At 41.0% G+C, this 24,937-nt stretch overlaps 1 protein-coding gene across 1 annotated transcript; it reads right to left on the reverse strand.

Annotated features, from left to right (window-relative positions):
• Positions 1-55: 55 nt before the first annotated feature.
• olfm3a (olfactomedin 3a) lies at positions 56-24,707 on the reverse strand (the record flags this gene model as incomplete). The annotated part of the gene is made up of 6 exons (XM_084049268.1): positions 56-733; positions 1,100-1,206; positions 2,335-2,554; positions 4,726-4,881; positions 8,023-8,166; positions 24,639-24,707. The coding sequence occupies 6 exons, from the start codon at positions 24,705-24,707 to the stop codon at positions 56-58; spliced, it is 1,374 nt and encodes a 457-aa protein (XP_083905394.1).
• Positions 24,708-24,937: the final 230 nt, after the last annotated feature.

Below are 24,937 nucleotides of genomic sequence, written 5' to 3' on the forward strand. Positions count from 1 at the left end.
ACAAATTGCTAACGGTGCTTTTGTTATTTGCATTTGTCTTAGTAATGCAAACATCTTAAGAGTCATCCTCTGTCTTTATGACGTGGAAGAGGGTAACGTTGAATATCACCTGGTGGCCATTATTCCAGGCATACAGAGCTCTGTCCCTGGCGTTATAGTCGAGCATGGAGATATGAAAGTACTGGTTGTGGAACGGGATGTCCGTGTACTCGTAGGTCGAGGTCTTCGTGGAGTACGCGTAGTACACCTTTGCCCCCGACAGGTGAGAGTTGGTGATGTAGAGAGTTCCACAGATCATGAAAGACTCGCCAGCGTTCCGCTTGGAGTACTCCGTGTTCCATGTGTTCAGGACGTGCAGGGTGTCCGGGTCGATCTGCGAGAGGACGATGTTCCCCGCGTTCTGATTGGTCGCGTACACCACCCACATGCCGAGCTCGTCGGTCATGACGTCGATGTCGGAGAACCCGCCCCACGTGTACGGGTACATGTTGTGGAAGCCGGCGAACTCCAGGGCGCGCTGGGCGAGCACGCTGCCCATCTCGAAGCTGTACTTGACGATGATGTTGCTCTGGTACTTGTTGTAGTAAAGCGATCCGTTGTAGACGATGTGGTTGGTTCCCTCCCATTTGAACGGGAGACTGTAAGTTCGAGAGACCACCCCCGCCACAAAGTCGGGCATCGACTTGTACTCGCGCACAATCTTACTATTGGTATAGCTGTCCATATACCACACCTAGACCGGGGAAAGATAAAGATGACGGATAGTTAGAATTAGCGAGAGTCACGGGCCGATGAACATGCAAACCGATCACAAGCAAAACCTAAAAAAAAGGTCACCTTTTACATTTACCACTGTGAATATTATATGAACCACTGCACACATGGGCTATGATAAATCAGAAGACATAATCACACACTTGTGTGTGCGAACCAATCTATTACATTTCACCAGCTTAAAACTGCACACCGTGATATTATTCAGGGCATGCTTTGATTATTGTGATAAATCATCCCTAGTCTGAAAACAAGATGCAGACATTGTGCACCGCATATGACCCATGGAGAGCGCCCCCACACTCCTCCACTTCCCATAACTTACCCTATTGTTTCTCGTTGACGCTTGGGGGTCAGTCATCCATGCCCCGAATCGGGTTCCAGATGTCTTTATTGTAACCGGTCCAGTGATTTTCATTAATTTCCCACACGCTGTTAAATAAAAGAAATGCAGCAGTAAGATGTGCTGTACCGTTCTCTTTTGTTTTTTTCTCTTCTTCCTCCACCCTAGATTTCTCAAGCCAATTTCATGCCTGTGCCACCAGAGAGTTTGTCCTCTGAGGCTCTGCGTACAAAAAGATACCAGAGGCAGTGAGCCTTTGTAGCTGATGGTGAACAACAGAGGCACAAACTGCTGTTTGCACTGCGGCTGATGACAGTTGAGCTTTACTTATGGCTGGTGGTACAGTATTATCATTTCCCCTTAATACGCTTGAGGCCGTCTATAAGTCTTTCTATCTAGAGGCTGTGCGGTATTTAGTGTCATAATACAATTACAGAAGATTACGTCTTTAGCACCTTAAGAAGAAAGATTATTCCACCACCGATTTGTGTTAAATTGAAAATGAAATACGGGAAGCATTCTATACCCTCCCTATGGTATTTTCAATGGGTCGGCTACATTATGCATGCAATCTATTACAGCTCCCCTTATTTACTGGTGCAGTTGAACCCATTAGTAAGGAAGTATATGCCTAGCAAGAAATTTGATTAAATTCAGTGTAGCCGTCAATATAATTTAGTGCAGCGTGCAAAGGCCCTTGCACTCTGGCTCTTTGACTGTCAGATGTATCACTGCACCAGTGTTGCCAGAGAGAAGCAACCAGATCTATGAAAACAAGCCCAAAAGAAGCGACTAGGCTACTACGGCTATTTGAAAATAGCCGATCTACAAGTTCACAGCACGTCGCAATGCAGTGCGCCGTGAGCTTGTAGATCTTCTATTTTACAAAAAAAAACAAGAAATAAAAAACAACCAGGTCTATGAAAACAAGCCCAAAAGAAGCGACTAGGCTGCGGCTATTTGAAAATAGCAGATCTACAAGCTCACTTGTCTAAGGACAAATGTATATTAAATTGGGGATCCTTGCCATGAAAATGTTTAAGAACCACTGGTTTGTAAACAACATTAGGAAAAAAAAGCCCAAATAAGCAACTAGAAACAAGCCCAACAAAAAATAACCCGCAACCAACCCACGACCAATATCTACAAGCGACTTATCAGAAAAAACAACAAGCCGAAAGTCGCTTATAATAAGCAGACATGGCAACACCACTCACTTAGCTTGCCCATGCAGCTGCGGAGCCGGTTGTCCAGTCGGAGGACCCGCTGGTAGAGGTCGTCGTAGTCGTAGGCCCCCAGCTCCTCCTGGATGCCCGTCAGCACCGCCGACAGGTTCCTGATCTCCTCCTTGAACTGGGAGATGATCACGGCGTCCGTCTTGTACTGTTCCAGCACCGGGATCAAAGGCTTCAGCTCATCCATCTTGTCATTAAGCTCCTGGAGAGGTGGTGGGTGACAGGGGGGGAGAAATGGCAAAAAAAAGAGTTAGAGAGTGGATTAGCAAGCAGAAAGGACTGGATATTGCTACTCCCATACCAGCTGTTCAATACAATTACACAGCAACAAGAATAGCATAAGTAACAGGTGGGTGGGGATAAACTGATGGGGTCTCTGAGTTTATACAGGAAAAAAGTTTTTCCAGGTGCGGAAGTTGATTGTCTTTGTATGAGAAATTTTAAACTTAAAATGTTTGACTATTAAATACTTACAATGTTACTATTATCATCCCCACATACACACAGCCATACACATACAACATAATACACAAAATAAAACAAAATCAGAAACTATAATTACATTTCAAACGAGAGAATTTCATGAATTATATAAAGAAATCAAAGAAATTCCATGAATTTAAAGCTCACAACGTGTCGCAATTGTAGATCGGCTATTTTCACAAGTTTCGGCCAAAGGAAGACTTTCAAATTTCTCTTTTGGGTCTTGAGATGTTTGGTAAAATGTTTGGTAACCACTGACACCGGGAACCAGGACAGACCATGGGCTCACCAAAATCAGTAGGGTTCATCCTTCGGAGAGCATGAATGTGCGCAACAAGTTTCATGGCAATCTGCCCATTACATTGTGAGATATTGTGTGAACGTGGAAAATTTTGGCCTAAGGGTTAAAGTCAAACATCCTTGCCTTCCTTTTTAGTGGGGCTAAAATATATATAAAAGAGTTATGAATGTAAGCTAGAAAGTGATGAAGTTATAGTTTGTCACACTTCCATATCATCTGAAGATGTGTGAACCAAGAGATTGTGAATCTGAAGGGAAAAAAAACAATAATTATGCATAGCTTGGGGCATATTGCATTTTGTTTCATTTAATTTGGTTATTTGACTCGTTGAACTGTATCAGACTTCTAATTGAGGAGTTGCAGTAATGTATCATGGGTGCAACGCGGATTCTAAAGTATCTCATAGAATTAGCGCCCGAAGTTATCGCCAACCTGAAATAAAAAGTAATTAGCAAATGTAAATTATTTATGCTGCAATAATCCTTGTTGGCAGGTTTAGTTAGCATCTGGCTCGGATACGACAATAAATAACGGGAAAACATCCTAGGAAATAAAGCCAGACTTTTAGAGCAGGCTCTGTAGCAGTTTTCTGGATCAGGGGCCACTGGAAAATCCCTAAAGTGCTCGCGGCCCACCCATCTGTCAGATGGCTGGGCTAACTGAGCTAACGTTGTTATTTAGTATTAATGTTATTTTTTATCATTAAAATCTTAGTGTTTTACCAGTTGGGGCCTCTTTCTGAACCACGGACCACCAACCCCACAGGTTGAGAAGTAGTATCGTGGCAGGAATTAACCAGTGGTGGAAAAGGTACTCAGATTTTTTACTTAAGTAAAAGTACCAATAATGCAACATAGAAATACTCTGTTACATGTCAAATTCAGGAATACAAAATGTACTTGAGTAAAAGTACAAAAGTATTGGTATCAAAATGTACTTAAAGTACCAAACGTAAAAGTACTAAAATGTTTGAAAATAGCAGATCTACATTATATATTGTTGATCGGCTATTTTCAAATAGCCTATGTATAAAATAGGGCTAAAGTGGTTAATGTATGTTTTATAATAAAAAAGAAATATATTTTGCAAAGTAACTAGTAACTTTGTTTTCAAATAATTGTAGTGGAGTAAAAGTACAATATTTGGATTCGAGATGTAGAGGAGTAGAAGTAAAAGTATTGGAAATTGGAAATACTCAAGTAAAGTACAAATACCCCAAAATTGTACTTAAGTACAGTACTTGAAATGTACTTAGTTACTTTACACCACTGCTTAATCCTTGCTTAGAGTTTGCTTGAAGTTTGCCGTGTTTCGATGGGACCCCTCTTCATGTATAATCCTGATTTAACTTTGTGAGCGCCTCATCACCACCTGGACTGGAGTCATCATCACCCTGTGAACTCTCAGAAGCACTCGGCTCGCCTTTGTTCTTTGAGGTGACCGTGGGAACATGGTTTGCTTACTAAACCGTGAGTTGTAAATAGACCTGCATATAGTGAACAAAATGTCCACTTAGTAAAGGCTCCTAGGAGGCGTAACTATACTTCACGGACAAAACAGTAGTATTATCATATCAGCTATTATGGTACCTGGAAGTTTCTAGCCATGGTGGTTTTTCTGTCGTCCTCGATCTGTCTGAACTTGGTCCTCAAGCCCTTCATCTGGTTCTCCATCTTGATGACGTACTGGAAGTCCCTCTGGGTGCGCAGGTTCAACACCTCGATGGACTGGGACATGTTCTGGACCTGCAATGGAGTACTTGATGAATTGAGTACAAAGGACCACAATGGAAACAAGCCCCTGGGGGTTTATTATCCTCTTTTTAGCATAACCTTTTGACTCTACTCTACCGCACTGTTTAGGAAACAAAAAGTGCTCTGTTTTCAGTCTGTGGTATTAGGCCATGCAGACTCAAATTTTCTATCTCTGGGACTCCAATCTACACTGTAAAATCTTAACTCAGAGAATGTACAACTGAAAGACCCGTAACTCCTCAAGTACCCCCCAGGGTCCCAGGGCCCCACTTTGAGAACCACTACTGTACAGTACACCCTTCAACCAGCAAGTTGCACTGCACTCAACATCATCATCAGCATAATTATGTAGATATGAGGGCTCTTCCAAGAGGGACAAAAGAGGCTCTTGTCATTTTCTTATACTGCATGAAATACCTCACATTTTCATGTAATTTCATGTAGAAGGACACACTTGAAGCTTAAATGCATATTACCATACATTTAAACCACATCATTCCCAAATACTCAGGACACTGGGTGCCTATTTGTTCATCCACTAGAGTTATCAAACGTGCTGCTGTACAACGTGTTCCCACACTCGAAAATCCTTAATTAACGATTAACAACTATCCATAGAGAACGAGTCCAGGAATGCACGTATTCTCACAGAACTGCATTGCTTGAGAGATGATCTACAGCTGAGTGATTAATCAGGAGTGCAGGTATTTAAAACTGCCGCTGGCAGTTAAATTCCTCACAGATGTTCCCTGGGGAGAACCTCCAGGCTTGATGAGCTAAAAATTATGGTTCTAACTGTTGTGCACTGAGCGGTGGTGGACAGAAGCACGCAGTGCTTGAGGCAAAGTATATAGATTCTCACGGTCAAATGTTACCCAATTACAAGCGAAAGTTGCTCTGTTAAATTTGCACTTGGGTTATAGTACCGGAGTACTCACTTTTTTCTTTTGTTAAAATAAGTCTCCATGTCTCTCCGGCTCTTTATTAAACAGAAAATGTATTTTCAGGTTGGGATACCAACTTATTCATGATAGATCAGGAGAACTCAGACGGGATACAGATTAAACAAGTGAAATAGGAAGTGATGACACAAAGAAATGAGCAGACAAAACTGGAACTGGAACACTTCCAATTTCCAACAAAAATGAAGCTGATAAATGGGTACTCTCTCCTGATTGACTGAAATGGTGTCACCTACCTGAAAATGTATTTACTGTTTATCAAAGAGCTGGAGAGACAGGGAGACCCCTATTACTGAACAAACACTCTATAGCAATGATTACGATCAGAATATAGTGCTTTAACCTTTTAACAAAAACCTTTTTGTTTTAACCAAAAAAAATCACTGACCCTACCTTTAATCACATTTTATGTTGTCCAATCTATATGGTAGAGTATGTTAATACAATAACTTATATAATTGGGGTGGTTGTATTTTGTCTGCTCTTCTATTGAGACATTTAGATCAGGTCAAAGGTCATGTCTCACCTAGACACAGGATCTGACACAAAGTTTGACCTGATGGATAAGATTCAACTTATCCCCTGAGCAAGCAGGCAGGCTCTATTAGCTCAATGGTAAAAAATGTCAGCTCTTACGCAGGAAACCGGGTTCAAATCCGGAGTAAAAGAGGGAAGTTACATAATGCAGCAAGTATTCAAAAGAACAAATTACAAAGTATGATTTATTTTTAATATCAATGCATTGCCGAACTAAAATGTTGACATTTCCCCCCAAAAATGAAAGATTTCCCAGACATTTTCAATAATAGTGAAAATAGCAGATCCCAGCTTTGAAAATGTAGTGGGGCGAAAGTCATACACATCCAAAAATACAAATACTCAAGTAAAGGTACTGAGAGCATGTAACAAGGATACTGAACTGAAGTTTGGCACTTTGCTATTTGAAGTTACGCTGTATATATTTGAAGTGAAATCAGTTCGGGCAGCACGCTCAGCCCTTATAGCAGTGGCACTTTGGCAAGCTTAAGATTAAAGCCGCGAGCTTGCTCCGAGGGTTGCAGTAAAATCTTATTTTACTGTGCTGTCTGAGGCCCTGGATCAGCCTGGAGAAGCCCTGGGCAGGACAAAGTTAGTAGACATGGATGAGACTCTTAAGCCTGGCCAGCTCTACTGGAGCTAAAAAGCTCAGAGCCAGTTCACGGTCTGCAGTCTGCAGTAATATAACGTATAGTATAGTGTTAGGAAAGTGCTCTAGCACTGCAGCCGGGGTTAATTAAAGGTCCTGAGATCTTGAGCATCTGAGATTTGATAAAAAAAGAAGGTGACAAAGGTGCCCGTACATTGTGGTGTTAAAGGTCAAATGATTCCTGGAGAGAACAATAAAGCTACTGGTGGTGTCTTCCAATCCCATCTGGAATGTGTGTCTGTGTGCGTGTGTGTGTGCGTGTGCGTGTGCGTGTGCGTGTGCGTGTGCGTGTGCGTGTGCGTGTGTGTGTGTGTGTGTGTGTGTGTGTGTGTGTGTGTGTGTGTGTGTGTGTGTGTGTGTGCACGATCGAACAAGTGAGCGAATGAATGAGAGAATGAATGAATGAGTGAATTTTTCTTTCTGTGTTTTGCCTTGAGACCCATCCCTTACTAGCTCATAAGACACCAAAAACACAAATGAAAAGTTACATTCCCTTTCAGTAAGTGAAAGCTGCAGAATCTCATTAGCGCATTGCATCATCATCAGCATCATCAGCATCACATCATTGCACAAAGTCAAATATTGAAATAATTATGTTTGTAACACAAACACCACAATAAATATGTCATGTCCCTTTGTTCACTTATCCGATATCAATATAAATATATCCATATTTTGATTAGGTGTGCTGTCATGCTCGTTTGAGCACGGGTAGATACCGATTTCAAACAGCTTTGTCGGAACTACCTGTTGTATAATGTAGTATGATCAAGTAGGCTAGGGTGTTAATTTACAAAAAAACACAAAAAGTCACATAAGATAAGAGGTTTCTGCCCGACAGCAACGATATAAAAGGACAATAAAATAAAAAATCACGATTTCATTGATTCCATTTAATTAAAAACCACGATCTTCCTTTATAATCCCCCCTGTGTATGTGTGTGTGCGTGGCTTGCATGCGTGTGTCTGTGTGTGTGTCTGTACCTTTTCCAGTAGTTGTCGGAGCTGCCTGCTCTTGGCATCCCTGGAGCACAGGCTCTGTTCGGGTGCCACCACCGTGCAGATACAGCGCCCATCGGCATCCTGGGCCGAGCTGTACACCTGCCAGCCCTCTTTAGGGCCGATGGTCTGAAAACACACACACACACACACACACACACACACACACACACACACACACACACACACACACACACACACACACACACAAAAAGAGTCCCTGAGCAAGACACTTAACCCTGAACAGATCCTCCTTGTGCACTGGATGCAGCATGTGGTAGCTTTTTGGAATAAAGACACTCTTGCTGAAGGTCCAGCGGCACCGAAAGGTCTGTCAATTTGAGGCTGCTGAGCAAGAGCAGTGTGCGGCAGTGTTGATTTTGACAACAAATTTTGATTCTGTTTTAGTCATAGTCTTTTGAATCAAATTCCATTTAGCTTTAGTCATATTTTAGTCATCTGAAATGTTTTACTGTTAGTCTAGTTTTAGTTGACTAAATATCATAAGATAATAGTCGACAAAATCTACTGTATTTTGCCGGTGCCTTGATGGTGTCATAATGGTCTACAAGCTCACAACGCGTCGCAACGCGACGCGTTGTGAGCTTGTAGATCTGCTATTTTCAGCATGAACACCCTAGCGCAACCAAACATGAAATGACTTGTCTTTTAGTTCTACTGGATCTCTTCTCCCCCAGTCCCTCACTAACATTTTAGTCTAGTTTTTATTTGTTGACAAAATTGTCAATATATTTAGTCTTATTTTTGGTCATCATAGCTTAGTTTTTATTTCGTTTTTGTCAGTAAAAAAAGGCAATCGACGAACATTTTTTGTCATAGTTTTAGTCGACGAAATCAATTCTGGTGTGCGGGACTTTTTGTTAATGAGAATATTTTTTCATGTTTGCTTCAGTTTTTACTGTCCAACGCACCTGCATCCAAAAGAAGTAGATTTGCGAATACTTCCTTTACATAGCTTTTTGTAATAGAAATACACATATTGTACAGTGCATGTGCGTGTGTGTGTGTATGCAGAGCAGCAGAGCGCTTTGATCAAACTGGAGGATAATATGGCTGCTTTGTCTCTTTAACCATTTGTATTGATTTTTTTAGCATACAACTCAACTGCAGTAATTATTCTGTGTAAACAAAATGAATACACACAGGCTGCCTTGATATTTCTGTAAATACCAGGCCTCATGTGAGTGTCCTCTAAATGCCAGACTGAGTCATTTAAGCCTACAACCTATAATTTTGAATGACATTTTTGCAGAAAAACACAGAATGTAACAGGCATAGACTATAAAAATGCGAGGAAAGACAGGTGGGCAGGGAAAACAGTGGCTGAAGAACAAGAGCACAAAACATTGAAAGAAAAAGTACAGCTTAGAGAAGGAGAGAGACAGAGACAAACAGAGAGTATGACTGACTATGTACAGACTCAGTGACCACCACCTGGCAGTAGAAACAGGCAGACACAAACAGAACTGGCTGTCCTAGAGAAGACAGACTGTGTTCACTCTTCTCTCAAGGGGAGGTGTAGACAGAGCTACACTTCCTGTTACAATGTGACAAATATAAAATACATAAGAAGCATCACTCTTCCCTAAAATGTAAAAATATATAAATAAATAAAATGTAAAACTTATTTTATCATGCCAATAAAGCATTTTGAACATGAGAAAGAGTGAGTGAGATACAGATAGAGGGAGAGATGCACAGAAGGACATTCAAAGACAGACGGTAAGCAATTGAGAAAGAGGCGGAGAGATTGGTAATGATGAAACTCATCCGCCAAAGAGAAAAATAAGGAGAAACAAATTTGCAGACGTTCGTGGAGATCTGAGTGTGTGCAAGCTGCTCCTCCATGCACGTGTTGCCAGCGGCAACATGAGAATATAAGTAGCCTACCAGACTCACACGGCATGCCATGCATTGCGAGAACCATTTTCCTGGTCCTCACAAGAGAAATCGTTGTTTTAAATTGTCGGGTTAAAAAGACTTGGGGAGTTCTTATGAAAATATTCAGGCTGGGTGAGGTTTAGGGCTTAGGGGTTGCAGTTATGCCTGATCTATACCTAGTAGTTTAATATTTTCGGTGAAAATATTTGGCTTTTGACTTTAGAGTTATTTAAAACTGCAAACAAATGGCATTCATAATATCGCAGTCCTAAAATGTTGATGTCATCATGTGTGTGTGCGTGCGTGCGCGCGCGCGCGCGTGTGTGTGTGTGCGTGTGTGTGTGTGTGTGTTTGTGTGTGTGCACCACAGCCACAGATGCCTGTGTAAAGCCGGTACTGGTCTGGTCTGGTCCATTGAGGATAGCTTGAGCTAGAGTATAGTCTAGTAGTGGATGGTGTTTTGTGAGGATGATGAATGACTAGACGTTGGCATGTATCTCTATGACTATGAACCCTCCAGTGGAGGAAAAAGTACTCTTTTTTTTATTTAAGTAAAAGTATCAATACGGCAATGGAGAAATACTCTCAATTCACTTGAGTAAATAAATACATATTTAAAGTACCAAAAGTAATATGCTCAATATGCAGAATGTCCCATTTCACAAGTTTTCAAATGACTCAAATGTATAAAAAATATTTTGAAAATAGCAGATCTACAAGCTGTGTTGTGAGCTTGTAGATCGGCTATTTTCAAATAGCCTAAGTATATATAGGGTTGAAGTGGTTAATGTATGTTTTATAATAATAATCAAAATCAACAAAGTAACTAGTAACTAATAAAGTTTTCAAATAATTGTAGTGCAGTAAAAAGTACAATATTTGCCTCTGAGATGTATTGGAGTAGAAGTACAAGTATTGAAAATACTCCAGTAAAAGTAACTAAAAAATGTACTTAAGTACAGTACTTGAGTAAATGTACTTAGTTACTTTACACCACTGGAAACCTCTATGAAACACCTTGGAGGAGCGGAAACTCCTCCTCTCTTATACAGTAGCTCGGAGAGAAAGAGAGGGCTGCTGGGAAATGGCGATGAATATGCCTGAGCAAGACTCAGTCAGTACTATCACTCTCCAAAGAAACACGTTTGAAATGGAAGGAGCAAGATGTAAAGAGAAAAAAAAGTTTCCCAATACTGCATTTAAGAAAAAAGGGGAAAGAAGTGAGCACAGTTTGGAGCAAATGTCTTTTTTTTTCATTGAAGGAAAGTCTGCAGTGTGCAAAAGTCTCCAGTCCAGATACTAATACGATACATCACTGTGGAAATATTTCAGTTTACAATCTCACAGAGGTGGAAGAGATATTTTTACTTTAGTAAAAGTAGCAGTACCACCATATGAGAATGCTCTGTGACATGTAAAAGTCAAACTTTTACTTGAGGAAAAGTAAAAAATGATTGGCATCCAAATATACCAAAGTAAAAGACCTCAAATGTTAAACATTTGTCAAACTTAAAAACAAATCTACAAACTGTGAGCTTGCAGATCGGCTATTTTCTTTTTCTTCTACATTTTTTATCCCACGATTTTGTAACCCTTTTTTTCACCCGGTGCCAATTTTCTAAGTGATCCCGGGCGCTACACTCCCCCCACCAGCCTAGGGAGCCCAGGGCCGAGCTCATGCCTCCATCAATGCATGAGAGCTAACTGACCTTCTTGTCACCTGACAGGGGGGAGTTTCCCCAGTAGGACGTTTGTAATAGAAAATAGAAGTATACAATGTTGAAAAATGGAAATACTCAAGTAAAAAAGTACTGTACCTCAAATGTTTTAAGTACAGTACTTGAGTAAATGTACTTCCACCACTGCCTCATTATTTATGAATGCTGAGGTTTTGTTGGATTACAGAATGTGCCCGACTCTGTGTACTGCCCTCCAGCAAGGGTGCATTAAACATGAATGGATCTGCCTCTGGTAATTATGGGTGGCTGCTTGTATAACATGCATTGTCTTTCATGCTAGCAGGTCCTTATAGGAATATTGCAAATGATCACTATGAAAGACATCACCTATATTTCAGCTTTCAGCAGCAGTCCTCATCAATGTGGGAAGACAAATCATTGCTGTCGGTCAGAAACCTCTTATATCCATATTCTAACCTTTTGTGTTTATTTGTAAATTAACAGCCTATTTGATCTTACTACAGCGTCAAAAGTAGCAGTAGAAAATGTTGCATTTCAAAAACACGGATTCAAGTTTAACTATGAATAAATCACTATAGCCTTTAGATGAATCATAATTTCTCCTAACATGTTGCAATTAGAACAAGTTAACAACTGTGGAATGAACAGATGGTAAACCAAATTAGTTTGTCAAAATTGTAAGGGTGATAAAAAAAGGTGTCAATAATGAATATTTTGGGCAATAATTTGTTCTATATAATTGAATGCTGTTAATGAGAGCCATCATGCCAATAAAATGTTCCTGAAACATGACCAAACTACGATACTTTGCACGCGTTGCTTACACGTACATCCATATTCTCATTACCCCATCAGCCATTTACAAACCATTAAAACAATAGTAAAATATGGGGGTTACCATTGGGGTTTCTATTAGGGTTAGGATAGAGGTTGGGGTTGGGGATAGGGTTAGGTTTGGGGAAGCCAATTCCTTTGCCTGCTGACTCTAGCACAGGGGTCGTCAACCAGGCCAAGGACCCCTTAGCCGAGAGAGAGATGAAGCAGGGACCTCCCACTACATATTCGTATAAAATTGTGTTGCAGATTAAACTTTTTCATAGATTTCATATAGCTTCATAGACTTGTTTGACAGCACTATCATCAGTGTTGCGTAGGTTTGTTTGTTTGAAAATACTCATTAACCTGAATCCAACATATGTGTAGAGAAGATAAGACAATTAACCACTTAAAACGTCAATACTTAGTAAACTTGACCTTTGGCTCTGTACTTGGTCTGCTCTTTTCCCCTCTACACCAAATCTCACTGCCAAAAATAGCCGATCTACAAGCTCGGCAAAATGTTCCCCGTAGAATGGATGCTAGGGTTCAGATTGTTAATGTAAAAAATACATAATAATAAAACACATATTCCTATATCACAAAGATTTGGAGGCCCACCTGTAGTAACTCTGAGGACCCCCTAGGGGTCCCGGACTCCCCGTTGAAGACCCCTAGCACATGACGTTGGTTACAGTTTTGTAAGAGGTTTTGTTGAGGTTCTGTTTCATCTTTAGCAGAATATCTTCATAAATGGTCAGCCATGAAAATTGGACACTCTGAGAAGCAATAATCAGCCCAACACATTAACATATAGTTGTTTCTGCTGTAGGCTATACCTTCATGCTGCATGGATCTAGTTTGGAGCTGGGCTGGCCCGCGAGTCTTAATCTATTCTCTTGCGGCAGCCTTAACCCATTAAGGCCTGAGGCCGATTCTACAAAATGTCTTCTAAATCCTAAACTTATGTCGCTATACAGATGTGCCACTTCAAAACTTCACACGTTACTGTTCTTTCCCTGAAAGTGCCCTGAAAATGCATTTTTTCCTCCCTGTTCTGCCCTTAAAATGGCACTGTTTTGCCCCTGAAAAGAAGTTGTCACTACACACCCCCGTTTTTCCCTTCAACAGACATCCATATACATGAGAACAAAAGAATGTGTGTTGAAGAAGGTGTCAGACTCATTATGAGGCGAAAGGTGATTTGAAGAGGTCCTTGACCAGTTGCTCAAATTAATTAGCATCATAAAAGCAGTGATCATCAAAATAATTCAGCATTTTAAATGCCCTTCTTTGTCCCTCTTATTGCCCTGGGAATCCCCTGAAAATGTACTGTCTTGGCGATGGCAGGACATTTGAAGTTTTGAAATGGCACATCTGTATCAGTGATGCCCAAACCTTTTCATGTCAAGGACCCCCTAAAATGATATGTATTTGGCCGCCGGCCCCCATCTCAAAATAGTTTGTTCCAGGGACCCCCAGAAGCAAAGATTTGAGTTCAAAATGTCTGCTTTAAAAGATATATACTGTATATATTTGCAAAAATGTTCACGCTTTTTCAGATTTGCAAGCTCATAGCACGGCATGAAGTGACGCGCTATGAGCTTGTATATCTGCTATTTTTGAATAGCCAAAGCATAAAATATGGCTTTTTTTTATTGACACAGATGCTTTCCCAGTTTTAATGGCTTAAAATGCCACCAACTATTTGCTGAGCTGCTCCAGTGTGATGAGCCTGGCCAGCTGAGAGAGAGAACTTTCCAGGACAGATCCCAGCGTGCATGCTGTTCAAAATTTTAAAAAGTTTGACGGGCCATACTGTAGCATCAACCAATTATAAATACAGCCTAGTGGGGTAAGTAATGTGAAAGAAAAGAAAACGACTCGCACACAACAGCAGCATGAGTTGTTGGAGCCAAGGGCATCTCTGTGAAGCCAAATAACGGGTTTAATTTGAAGTGGCAAGAGTTCTTTTGTCACTCACTGTAAGTGGAACACATGGAATTGGAACTGTAAAGAGGCGAGTCTTGATTAAATGCCATTTCCCTCCTGGACATTCCCTAGAGTCCTCAACAGCGCTCAACAAAACAACGAGCAGGAAGAAGAATCCTGAGTGTGTGTACTTAACTCTCAAGTTAAAATAACAGACAGTGTTGCTAGATTTCAGATTTCGCGAGAGAAATAAGCAACTAGGTCTATGAAAACAAGCCCAAAAGAAGCTAGCCTGGTATCCAGCCTGCTTCGCTACGTTCGGCGGACTTTTTTTTCTCTCTTCGCTTCTCAGTCTGGAATGCACCCCATTGACTCGTTTTGCAGAACTACACTGGAACTACATATGTTACGTTAGGCAACGTCGTTGCTGATTGGATGTTGTTCAAACGAATGACGAATCACAACGATCACACTGTTTTTTTTGTCCCGCCCCGCACCACAGACCAATCAGAAGCCACGGCACGACTCGAAACGTTTGCCATGTCCCGCATCCCTTGGAGATAGGAGGCATTCCAGACTGAGAACCGAAGAGAGAAAAAAAAGTCCGCCGAACGTAGCAAAGCAGGCTGGATACCAGGCTAAAAAGAAGCCACTATAGACCACATGAGCATCGAATATTTGAAAATAGCCGATCTACAAGCTCACAACGCGTCACGATGCGACGCGTTGTGAGCTTGTAGATAAGTTATTTTCAAAATGATCTTTAAATAAAAGTGAAACATCTTAACAACACAAGTCTGGTACAGGGGTAACAAAATACTTTTAGATGGGGGGGGGGGTCCGTGGATAAATACATGGGGGTCCTTGACATGAAAACTTAAACAACATTAGGAAGCACGCCCAAATCAGCAAACACTAAAGAAACAAGCCCAAAAAAACGCAACCCGCAACTACCAATATTTACAAGCGACTTCACAGAAAAACTATCCCAAAGTCGCTTCTAATAAGCGGACATGGCAACACTGATAACAATTCAGACTTAGAAGATGACTATGATCTATCCCTGAAATTCCCAGAGACATCAAAGACTGATGTTGGCTGATACGTTTTCTTTTCTAGCATGTGCTTCTACGGTTCATCTCTCCCTTCTGACATTTACGCAGTCATCTGTGTACTTTATGGAGTCAAGGGCAACAGTTATGTATTCACAGCTTCTATAAACGGCTTAGCCGTTGCATTGGTTCTGCTAGTGTCATTATAAGCCCAGTGTATCGGCAGGCAGTAAGCAAACACCAAGCCACCTTGTGTCAGCTTAGTAAAGCTCGGCCAGGAAGCTAAAATTGGCAAAAGAATATGTATTTCATAACAACTCATCAAAAAATGGCCTTGTACAATATCTATAAAGTTTGAAATAAATCCATTTACCATAAGTGCTGCCAGGCACGCACAACTTGTTTTTTTTGCCTACTCGAAGAACGGGACCTAAACAGATGATTTATATGGGTTCATCAATCAAAACTGTCCAAACTAAAAAGCTACGAGGGGATTGGAGGCGAAGCAACGTGGAATGCGCATGTCAGGGCTGTAACTGATGATCAGTCTCCTTTAAACGAGTTAATATTTTCTGCTCTAATGGCAGGGGAAGATGAACTGGTGTCTGTGCGCCCATCTCCGTAACTGGATTGATACAGACATCTCAGGCAGCATGCCATGACGAATGGCAACATCCCAAAAGGCACAAAGCAGCAACAATGGCAGGAACGGCAACAATGGCAAAACTCGGATGGACAACAACTGAGCAGATCCATTAAAATGCAATGAGAGTTTGACGAGTGAATATCTTACAAAGATGGAAAGGGAAAAGAAGAAAGAGAGGGGGGGGGGGTCATGTCTCTGCTTCTGATATCTTCACCTCTGGGCCATTGTCATTCATTGTTATCGCCGGTATATGTTTTATTCAAGCCTCTGGTCAGACTGAATGAAATACATTTTCTTTTGGGAAATGTAGACTGATGTGTTTATTATTTAATTCAATATGTTTCAATTATTTTATTTAAAAATGGTGATAATAGCAGATAACAAGCTCACAATGCATCATGAGCTTGTAGATCACGTTGTGCTCTTGTAGATTCGCTATTTGTCATACAAATAGTATAGGGCTTAAGCGGTTAAGAAAATTGAACCCTAGAGATTGATAGAGATTGCATATTGTTCTATCCCTCAAATGTGACTCTGATGAAGATTGCATATTGTTCTATCTCTGAAATGTGACTGCGATGGAAGGTAAGGGTGTGGGTAAACATTGTTGTCCCTGAGGGTACATTTCTCTTAGGCACAGTGCTACAGTCCATTGCTTCACATTAAAAAAAAAACATCACAAAAACATGAGACAAGTTTGACTATAAATTTAACATGACAGCTCAAAAGAAAACAAAAAACAAACGAACTGTAAGAAGTACAAACGTGCTAAGTGCTACTGTATTTATTGCACATTGCTCTATCAATGTCCTCAACCCTTTTAGGCCGTGACCTCCCAAAATAATCACATTTGAACTGGGGACCCCCATCCTGATAAGCACTTGGATTTTAGGAGTTGAGGCATTCAATTTAGTTTGACTCGGTTCCACAGATACAAATTGTGAAAATAGCCTCACAACGCAAATGTTCCCTCTTTCTAATATTATTTGACAATTTGGCCAATGCTTGACCAGTTTTTATAGTATAGTTTGCCTACTTTTGATGCAGTAATGCATCATTTTCTTTTCTTTCTTTCCTTGAGGTATTAAAAAGGACTTAAAGGTCCTCAAATTGTCACTTCACTGTCATCTGGGGTCCGGACCCACAGGTTGAGAACCACTGTTCTAATAGCACTACAAGATCCAGCGTTGGAGTTCGGCAGCTCGATGGAGGTGTTGGGGAGGAGATTAATTTCATAGAGGCCAGCCACCTCTGTGGCTCTTCATGACCCCGGGCCTAGATTGAACAGATAATTCTGCAGTGGCTCTGCACATTTTTACGGTCGACGTGCGCTATATGGGCCACATTAGCATGTTGACGGCCTCGCTCCTCCTCCCAGATTGTGCGTGCTGGGGACAAGACACCGCACCGGTCATAACTGTCCACGGATGGACGATAATGAACCTGTCATCAAATATGATGTGGGAACTAATGCCTCTGGACAGCTCAGGGGCTTTGGTAAATGACACATGCTTGCATGAGCGAAACACAAAGCTGCTGTGACAAATCTCTTACTTAAGCTTATTTCGGGGGATTTTTAGGTTGAGGTTGGGATGGGGAGTGGGGTCTTAGTAGCCTCAGCGAGGATTATTGCAAACATGGGGAGCAGGAGATGAAGCAACAGAAAATGATTGTTATGAATCTGCTCGTTCATACTAGCTATGTCAATAAAAGCGACGGTATCAAGTCTCAACCCTCATAGCGCGGCACAGAGTGCTGTGCTATGAGCTTGTAGATCTGATATTTTTTTGGGAAAAATCATGAAAGTTTTTGCAAATCTTTGAATATAGAGAAGAAAAGATTTGAGTTAAAAATGTTCGCTTAAAAAAATATTCAATATATTTTCAAAGATTTGCATACATTTTCACAATTTTTCAGAAATGGCAGATATACAAGCTCATAGTGCGGCACTCGCTGCCGCGCTATGAGCTTGTATATCTGCTATTTTTGAACAGCCAAAGTATATAATAATGGTTAAAGTGGTTACACAGATGCGTTCCCGTTTTTAATGGGTACATTTCCATCCCAAACCTGCCCCTTTAACCTCTTAAACCCTATTTGCTGCTTTGACCGGGGTCCCCCAGTGGTCTATCCGTGACCACCTCCTTTTTTCCCTCTACACCAAATCTCTTCGCCGAAAGTAGCCGATCTACAAGCTCACAATGCATCGTGTTTAACGCATTGCGATGCATTGTGAGGCTGGTAGATCTTCTATATTCTCTATTTGTCATACAACTAAGTATTTAGGGCGTAAGTGGTAATGTGGAAATTACTCGACAACTGGTAATACAATTATCATTATTATTATTCTCCCCGGTTCTGAATTAACAATCATAGCCTGTAATAATCTCTTGTTGAGTGACTGCAGGACTCTCAAATTCTGGCTGACAATTCCCCCAAATCCAGTTTTTCAGCCATCATGCAATGGTGTCTGATATAGGCAGGATCTCCAGGAGGCCTGTATATAGAAACCACACTGTTCCTCTGGGCTGCAATTACAGTAATTAATAGAGGAAAAGAGAGAAGAGAGAGAGAGCTGGAGCTTTGCCCCTAGTAGTTTTAACATCATGCTTTGACTGCTATAATTATTCCTTGAACAGTATTAGTCAGTAAGCGTTCATCCAGAAAAAGGAAAAAGGAGCATTTAAACCGCAGACAAGTAATTGTAAGTGGGGTAATAATATGTCTATGAGGTGATAAGTGAGTTTGAAAGTATCTCATAATTACTGTATATCATTATTATTGGACTTGTTTAACCTTTTTATATGGAACGCCAAGAGCATAGAAAAGCAGCACAACACATTTCTGAAAATGACAAGACTATCAAGTTGTCCCTTGGTGACTATTGGTGGTCGGTGTTTCTTTTCTTTTCTTTTTTTATTTAGAGTAGCCAATACATTTTTTTCCTCCCAATTGAGTTGCTATGTCAATTAATTCCTCTCACTACTTGTAACCATGAACCCCAGAGTCACGAATATTAGGCGAAAATAGACAACAAGAGCTTGTAGATCAGCAATGTTTGATGAAGAGATTAGGTATAATGGGGGAAAAGGATAGGAAGCCTATAGGATAGACTCCTGGGGGATTCCGGTCAAGGAAGCATGGGGTTTAAGTTTAATCCGTCCTCACTAGTTCTCTATCAATACACGCACAATGCTCTGTGCAGTAGGTGGCCAGTGACTTTGACCAGTTTCACTTTCAAAACCTTCGCATCATGCATGTGTTGATATAACATGTTTGTTCATTTAGAGTCCTATCCACAAATCCACCTTTTAACTTCCACAATCCACATTATCAAAACCATTGGTGGTGTTGTGTGCCGCATTCTGTTTGTGTGACATGCATGATGCAAAAAGTTTTGAAAGTGAAACCGGTCAAAGTCACTGGCCACCTACTGTAAAGTGATAAGAACTATTCAAATGAATTTCCATGAACACAAAGTGCATCACCCAATCACCTGCCAACCTCAAACACCCTGGCTGACAGAACGTCGACATTACGATTTCCAGGTTCACACAGTGAAACATCTTTCAAAGGATGCATAGAAGAAGAAGAAGAAGAAACGCAACACATCCATTTACTTGTGTGATACTTCCTTAAACAATCCACATCCATCATCGGTTTAGCTAGCCGTCTTTGTTTCCAAGCCAGTACACCTGCCAGCCCCCACCCACCTCCCGCACCCCCCCACCCACCAGACGGTGTAGTATCAAGCTAATGACTTGGTAGACAGGCTTGTCACAGCGGGCTGTTAGCAGCTTTTGTGTTGACAAGAGTTGTCTGTCCTTAATTTGATTTGAATTTGAGTGGAAAGACTTTTTTAAACTTTATTTTTTTTTGTGTGTGTGTGTGGGGGGGGGGGGGGGGGGCGTACAGAGAGAGAGAGGAGCGTCTGCTATTTTTCCAACTATTTTCAGTGCCGTGCTAAACTGTTGAGGTCCTCACAAGTATGGTATTACAAACAAGCGTGCGTGCGTGCGGGCGTGCGTGCGTGCGTGGCGTGCGTGCGTGCGTGCGTGCGTGCGTGCGTGCGGTGTCTGCTTGCACCCAGGCTCTCTCATCTCTTTTGTTTTTAGTTTGGCATCTGTGTCAGCTGTGCCCCCTAAACAAAATGGAAGATGTCATCCAAATAAAAAGCTCATGCTGGCTGGAAAAGAAAAAAAATAAGTAAACTCATTTCGACTTTAGCGAGGAAACCATCAGCGAGTGGCAGCCAACCCCCTTGAGCTCACTAATACAATATAACATCAAAGAGTGTGTGTGCCTCACCATTCTTTATAATTAGGGGCCTCGTTGACACACAGACGTGTGGAGGAGAGTCTCTTTTCATCTTTACAGTGTCTACTGTCTCGAGTTCTCCAAAAGAGTGTATTGTTTCCCAGTCATAGGATGAAAATGCACAATTTGATTGAACATTTTTGCCCTTTATTTATGGAGTTTCATATAATGTGTGAACTTTGTGTAAACTTTGTGTAAACTTTGTGTGTGCGTGGGCTGTGCGTGGGCAGTGTGTGCATGTGCATGTGTGTGTGGCTTGCCTTGTTCATGCTTGCTTGTGTGTAGCCTTCCTTTGCCCATATCTCTACCTGTCTGTGTCTGTCTTAATGCCTCCATGTCACGTGTGTGTGTTTGCATGTGTGCCATTTCTCATGGTCTCACTTGTGTTTGTGCACACACTTGTATGCGCTCCAAAGTGTGTACTGTACACCCTCCATCCACACACATACTGTACATTACAGTCTCATACTGCCGGCCACTAATTGTCTCTGGCATCTGCGATCGATATATCCCTGAGGTGTATGATCTAATTAGTAATCATAAAACACAACCCCTCTCCACATCATTCTGATCATGATGAGAATCAGTCGGGCCCTCGACGGCAACAGTGCAATCAGTAGCCTGGCATAGGACCACGACGAAGCTCTGCTATGCCAATATTTATTTTTCTCACAAAGCCTGCTTGGGGATCACTTGTGTACACTGCCACACTGTCATTACCGAATGCACAGGCATTGGCTCAAAATGGAAGAATCCCTCGTGTATGTGTAACACGCAGTTAAAAAGCTGCAGTGCTGAATGGGCACTATATGCACAGCAGCCGTATTGGAAAGAAATTGAGCCTCTTCTTATGTGCTTCACAGGTGTTATCAATGACACTAATGAAGGCTCTGTTGAGTCTGTTCCATTCTGGTCAAGCAGAGTCAGGGTGCTGATATTGTGCATGTTGACTCACTGGAAACACTCTGCTACACCAGTGGGTCTCAAAGTGTGGACCAGGTACCCTCATGGTTCCTTGAGGGGGTTCTAAAAGGCCCCTTACGGGTGTGTAACTCTGAGAGTGTACAAATGGAACCAAATGGACCCTTACGGGTCCATTTGGTTCCATTTGTACACTCTTAGTTTTATGGGGGTCCTTGAAATTAAAAGGTTCTCATTTGAATCATTGGTAACACCTATGAAGGAAGTAAGGAAGAGGCCCAATTTATTTCCAATATGGCTGCTGTGCATAGAGCCTATTCACATTAGAACAGTGGAGTGAGAGCTACTGTATATACCAACACCATGTGCAAATGGGCCTGTTGCTGCTCCCAAATACAAATGCAGTTGTCTATACCAGTGGTTCTCAGAATGGGGTCCGGGGACCCCCAAGGGTCCATTGTGCCAGGGGGTCCCCAGCAAAATAAACATAGCATCACAATCATTTTAACCACTTTATCCATGTATACGTTGGCTATTCAAAAACAGCATATCTACAAGCTATCAGTGGTTCTCAAAATGGGGTCCCCCAGGGGTCCTTCCTGGGGGTTCCCAGCAAAATGAGTTAACATAGCATCACAATCATTTTAACCGCTTTATCCATGTATATGTTGGCTATCAAAAAATGTCTGAAAAATATTGGAAATGTTTGGGAAATTTGTTATAATTTTGTTTTTTTTCTAACATAAATCTTCTGGTGGTCCCTGGCACAACACCTTTCCAGATGGGGGTCCACAGCCCAATACAATACAACAATTTGGGGGTCCTTGACATGAAAAAGTTTGAGAACCACTGGTCTATACAGTAAGGATTGATTCTCAGTTCATGCCGGGTTCCCTCATACGACGGGATCGTGCGCAAAAGTAACAGATGTACAAGCTCACAATGCGTGACATCCACGACGCCTTGTGAGCTTGTACATTGGCTGTGTTTTCGCCACGCGACACCAATCGTACCGTACGACAAATTATAAATCGGCCTTTAGTTTTGGAGACATCAAGCTTTGGGCTGCTCAGATCATTTTTGAACAGCGGAGCAGAGAGCCTTCAGGGCAATGGTGGGAATTAGTATTCAGCATTTATATGTCATGACTTTCTGCTGTTCCTCTGTGGATGGAGCACAGTCACCAGTGGTGGAAAGTAACTAAGTACATTTACTCAAGTACTGTACTTGAGTACTATGTTGAGGTATTTTGACTGTATTTTTGGAGTACTTTCAATTTTCAATACTTTGACTCCACTACATCTCAGAGGCAAATATTGTACTTTTACTCCACTATGATTATTTGAAAACTTTAGTTACTAGTTACTTTGTAGATTTTGATTATTATTACAAAACCACTTCAGACCTATACTTTGGCAATTTGAAAATAGCCAATCTACAAGCTCATAATACGTCGCTTTCCGACACGTTGTGAGCTATTTATTTTATACATTTGAAAACTTGTGAAATGGGACATCCTGCATAATCAGTGCTTTAACCTACTGCTTTTTTCCACCACTGAAAGTCACTAAGCTTATCAACAACATCTGCATTTTCAGACATTTTTTCAGGTGTGACACCTTCTTTAAGCCTGTGTCACAATGGTGAAAGTATTGGAAAAAAGCTGCAGCGTTAGAAGTAACCAGGGGGAATGAATGCAAAACACTTGTGTAAAAGAAGAAGAAGAGTGATTTATATACCGTATAAATTATCTGGAAGCTATAAGCCTGCACATATGATGAGGAACAATTCAATGATCTCAGGATAAAGCATCGTTGCTGAAGGAACAAAATGCAAAACTTTGTCTTTTTGTCAGTATCAACCTACACAGTAGCCTATGTAACGGTCAAGGGTTAATATGCTTTGGGCTATTAAATAAATACAATTCAAGACTCTTTCCCCATTATTGTCATTTGTCTCTGCCTATGACCACTGTGACTGTGGCTGGTGCACAGTGGCGTAAAGTAACTAAGTACATTTACTCCAGTACTATACAATTTTGAGGTATTTTTACTTTACTGGAGTATTTTAAATGTTCAGTACTTTTACTTCTACTCAACTACATCTCAGAGGCAAATATATTCTTCCTCCACTTTTACTCCACTACAATTATTTGAAAACCAGTTACTAGTTACTTTGCAGATTTTGATTATTATCACAACACATACAGTCACCACAACAGCCCCTATATACATTTCGACCATTTGAAAATAGCCGATCTACAAGCCAGCAGCTATTTCAAAAGATTTTCATACATTTTATACATTTGAAAACGTGTGAAATGGGACATTCTGCATAATGAGTATACTTTCGGTACTTTAAGTACATTTTTACACCAATACTTTTGTACTTTTAATCAAGTACATCGTTTAATTAATTTTACTTGTAACAGAGTATTTCCTAACACTGCAGTATTTGATACTTTTACGTAGGTAACAAAAAAAGAGTACTTTTTCAACCTGCTGGTGCACTGCATAGCCCAGTTCATAGATCAGCACCAGGAGGGGGACAGCTCCACAGCGAGCTGTTGACTGCAAATGAAACAGTCAGAAACAGTCACAGCACACTTGAGCACGTATGGGAATATTAATCTAATATTATTTACATATATAAAACAGATCGTTCAGCTACGACACGAGCAATGGACAGTAGAATAATTCACAACCTTATGAATATTTAATATTTTAACATAGCCACGTATCAAACTAAGTATAGGCAACATGCTATAAAGTTAGACATAAAACAAATCATATTTACATATATATTGGTGTAAAGAAATAACATGAGTGACATTATATGCAATGAACTTCGCCGTATGCTATTTAATTGTCCCCAATAAAAAAGTATTTAAAAAAATAAAAAATCAAATAATCTCCCGCATGCATAATATTCTATTCATATCACATTAATGCATGGCACAAGGATCAAGTTGGCTAAAAGTGTTTTTTTACAATATTGTTTTTGGTACAACTTTGCCAGTAATGTCAGCATACAAAATGATTGGATTTACGTACATTTAAAGCATTTAAAACACAATAGGCTACAGCAGCCTTTATGCGACAATTCCACAATTACAATAACCTTTTGTTCAGCGAAAATCTGACTTAAGATCCGAGGTTTCAAAAACAAACTAGTTGAATATCTTATCACTGCGATCAACGCATGAACACAACTAATTCCACTTTTCAGTAAAAGATTATGGAAAAAAAAGCCGGCATGGTATGTGATGTGATGACCACCAGGCAACAAACAAAGTACGAGGCAGATCAAACTCACCATTGACGGATATAATCCGAAGACAGTGAGGTAAAGCACGGGGTACAGGACGCTCAACAGGAGCCTCATGGCTGACAGGGCTCCGCGTGTGCTTGATGTGTCTCCTTTAGCTGTTCACATGAAGCTCACCACCGAGGGACCGCTGGCACAGTCAGTCAGAAACCAGTGAGGCTACATCCACACTCACCACCACACACCTCAGCACTGATATGATGCTGCTGTTTGGGGCTCTCTGCGCTGTTGAGGCAGTGCCCGACGCTACAATATGGGGGAGAGAGAGAGAGAGAGAGAGAGAGAGA

This window comes from Gymnoscopelus microlampas (assembly GCF_963454915.1).
Source record: "Gymnoscopelus microlampas genome assembly, chromosome: 22".
Taxonomy (NCBI): Eukaryota; Metazoa; Chordata; class Actinopteri; order Myctophiformes; family Myctophidae; genus Gymnoscopelus; species Gymnoscopelus microlampas.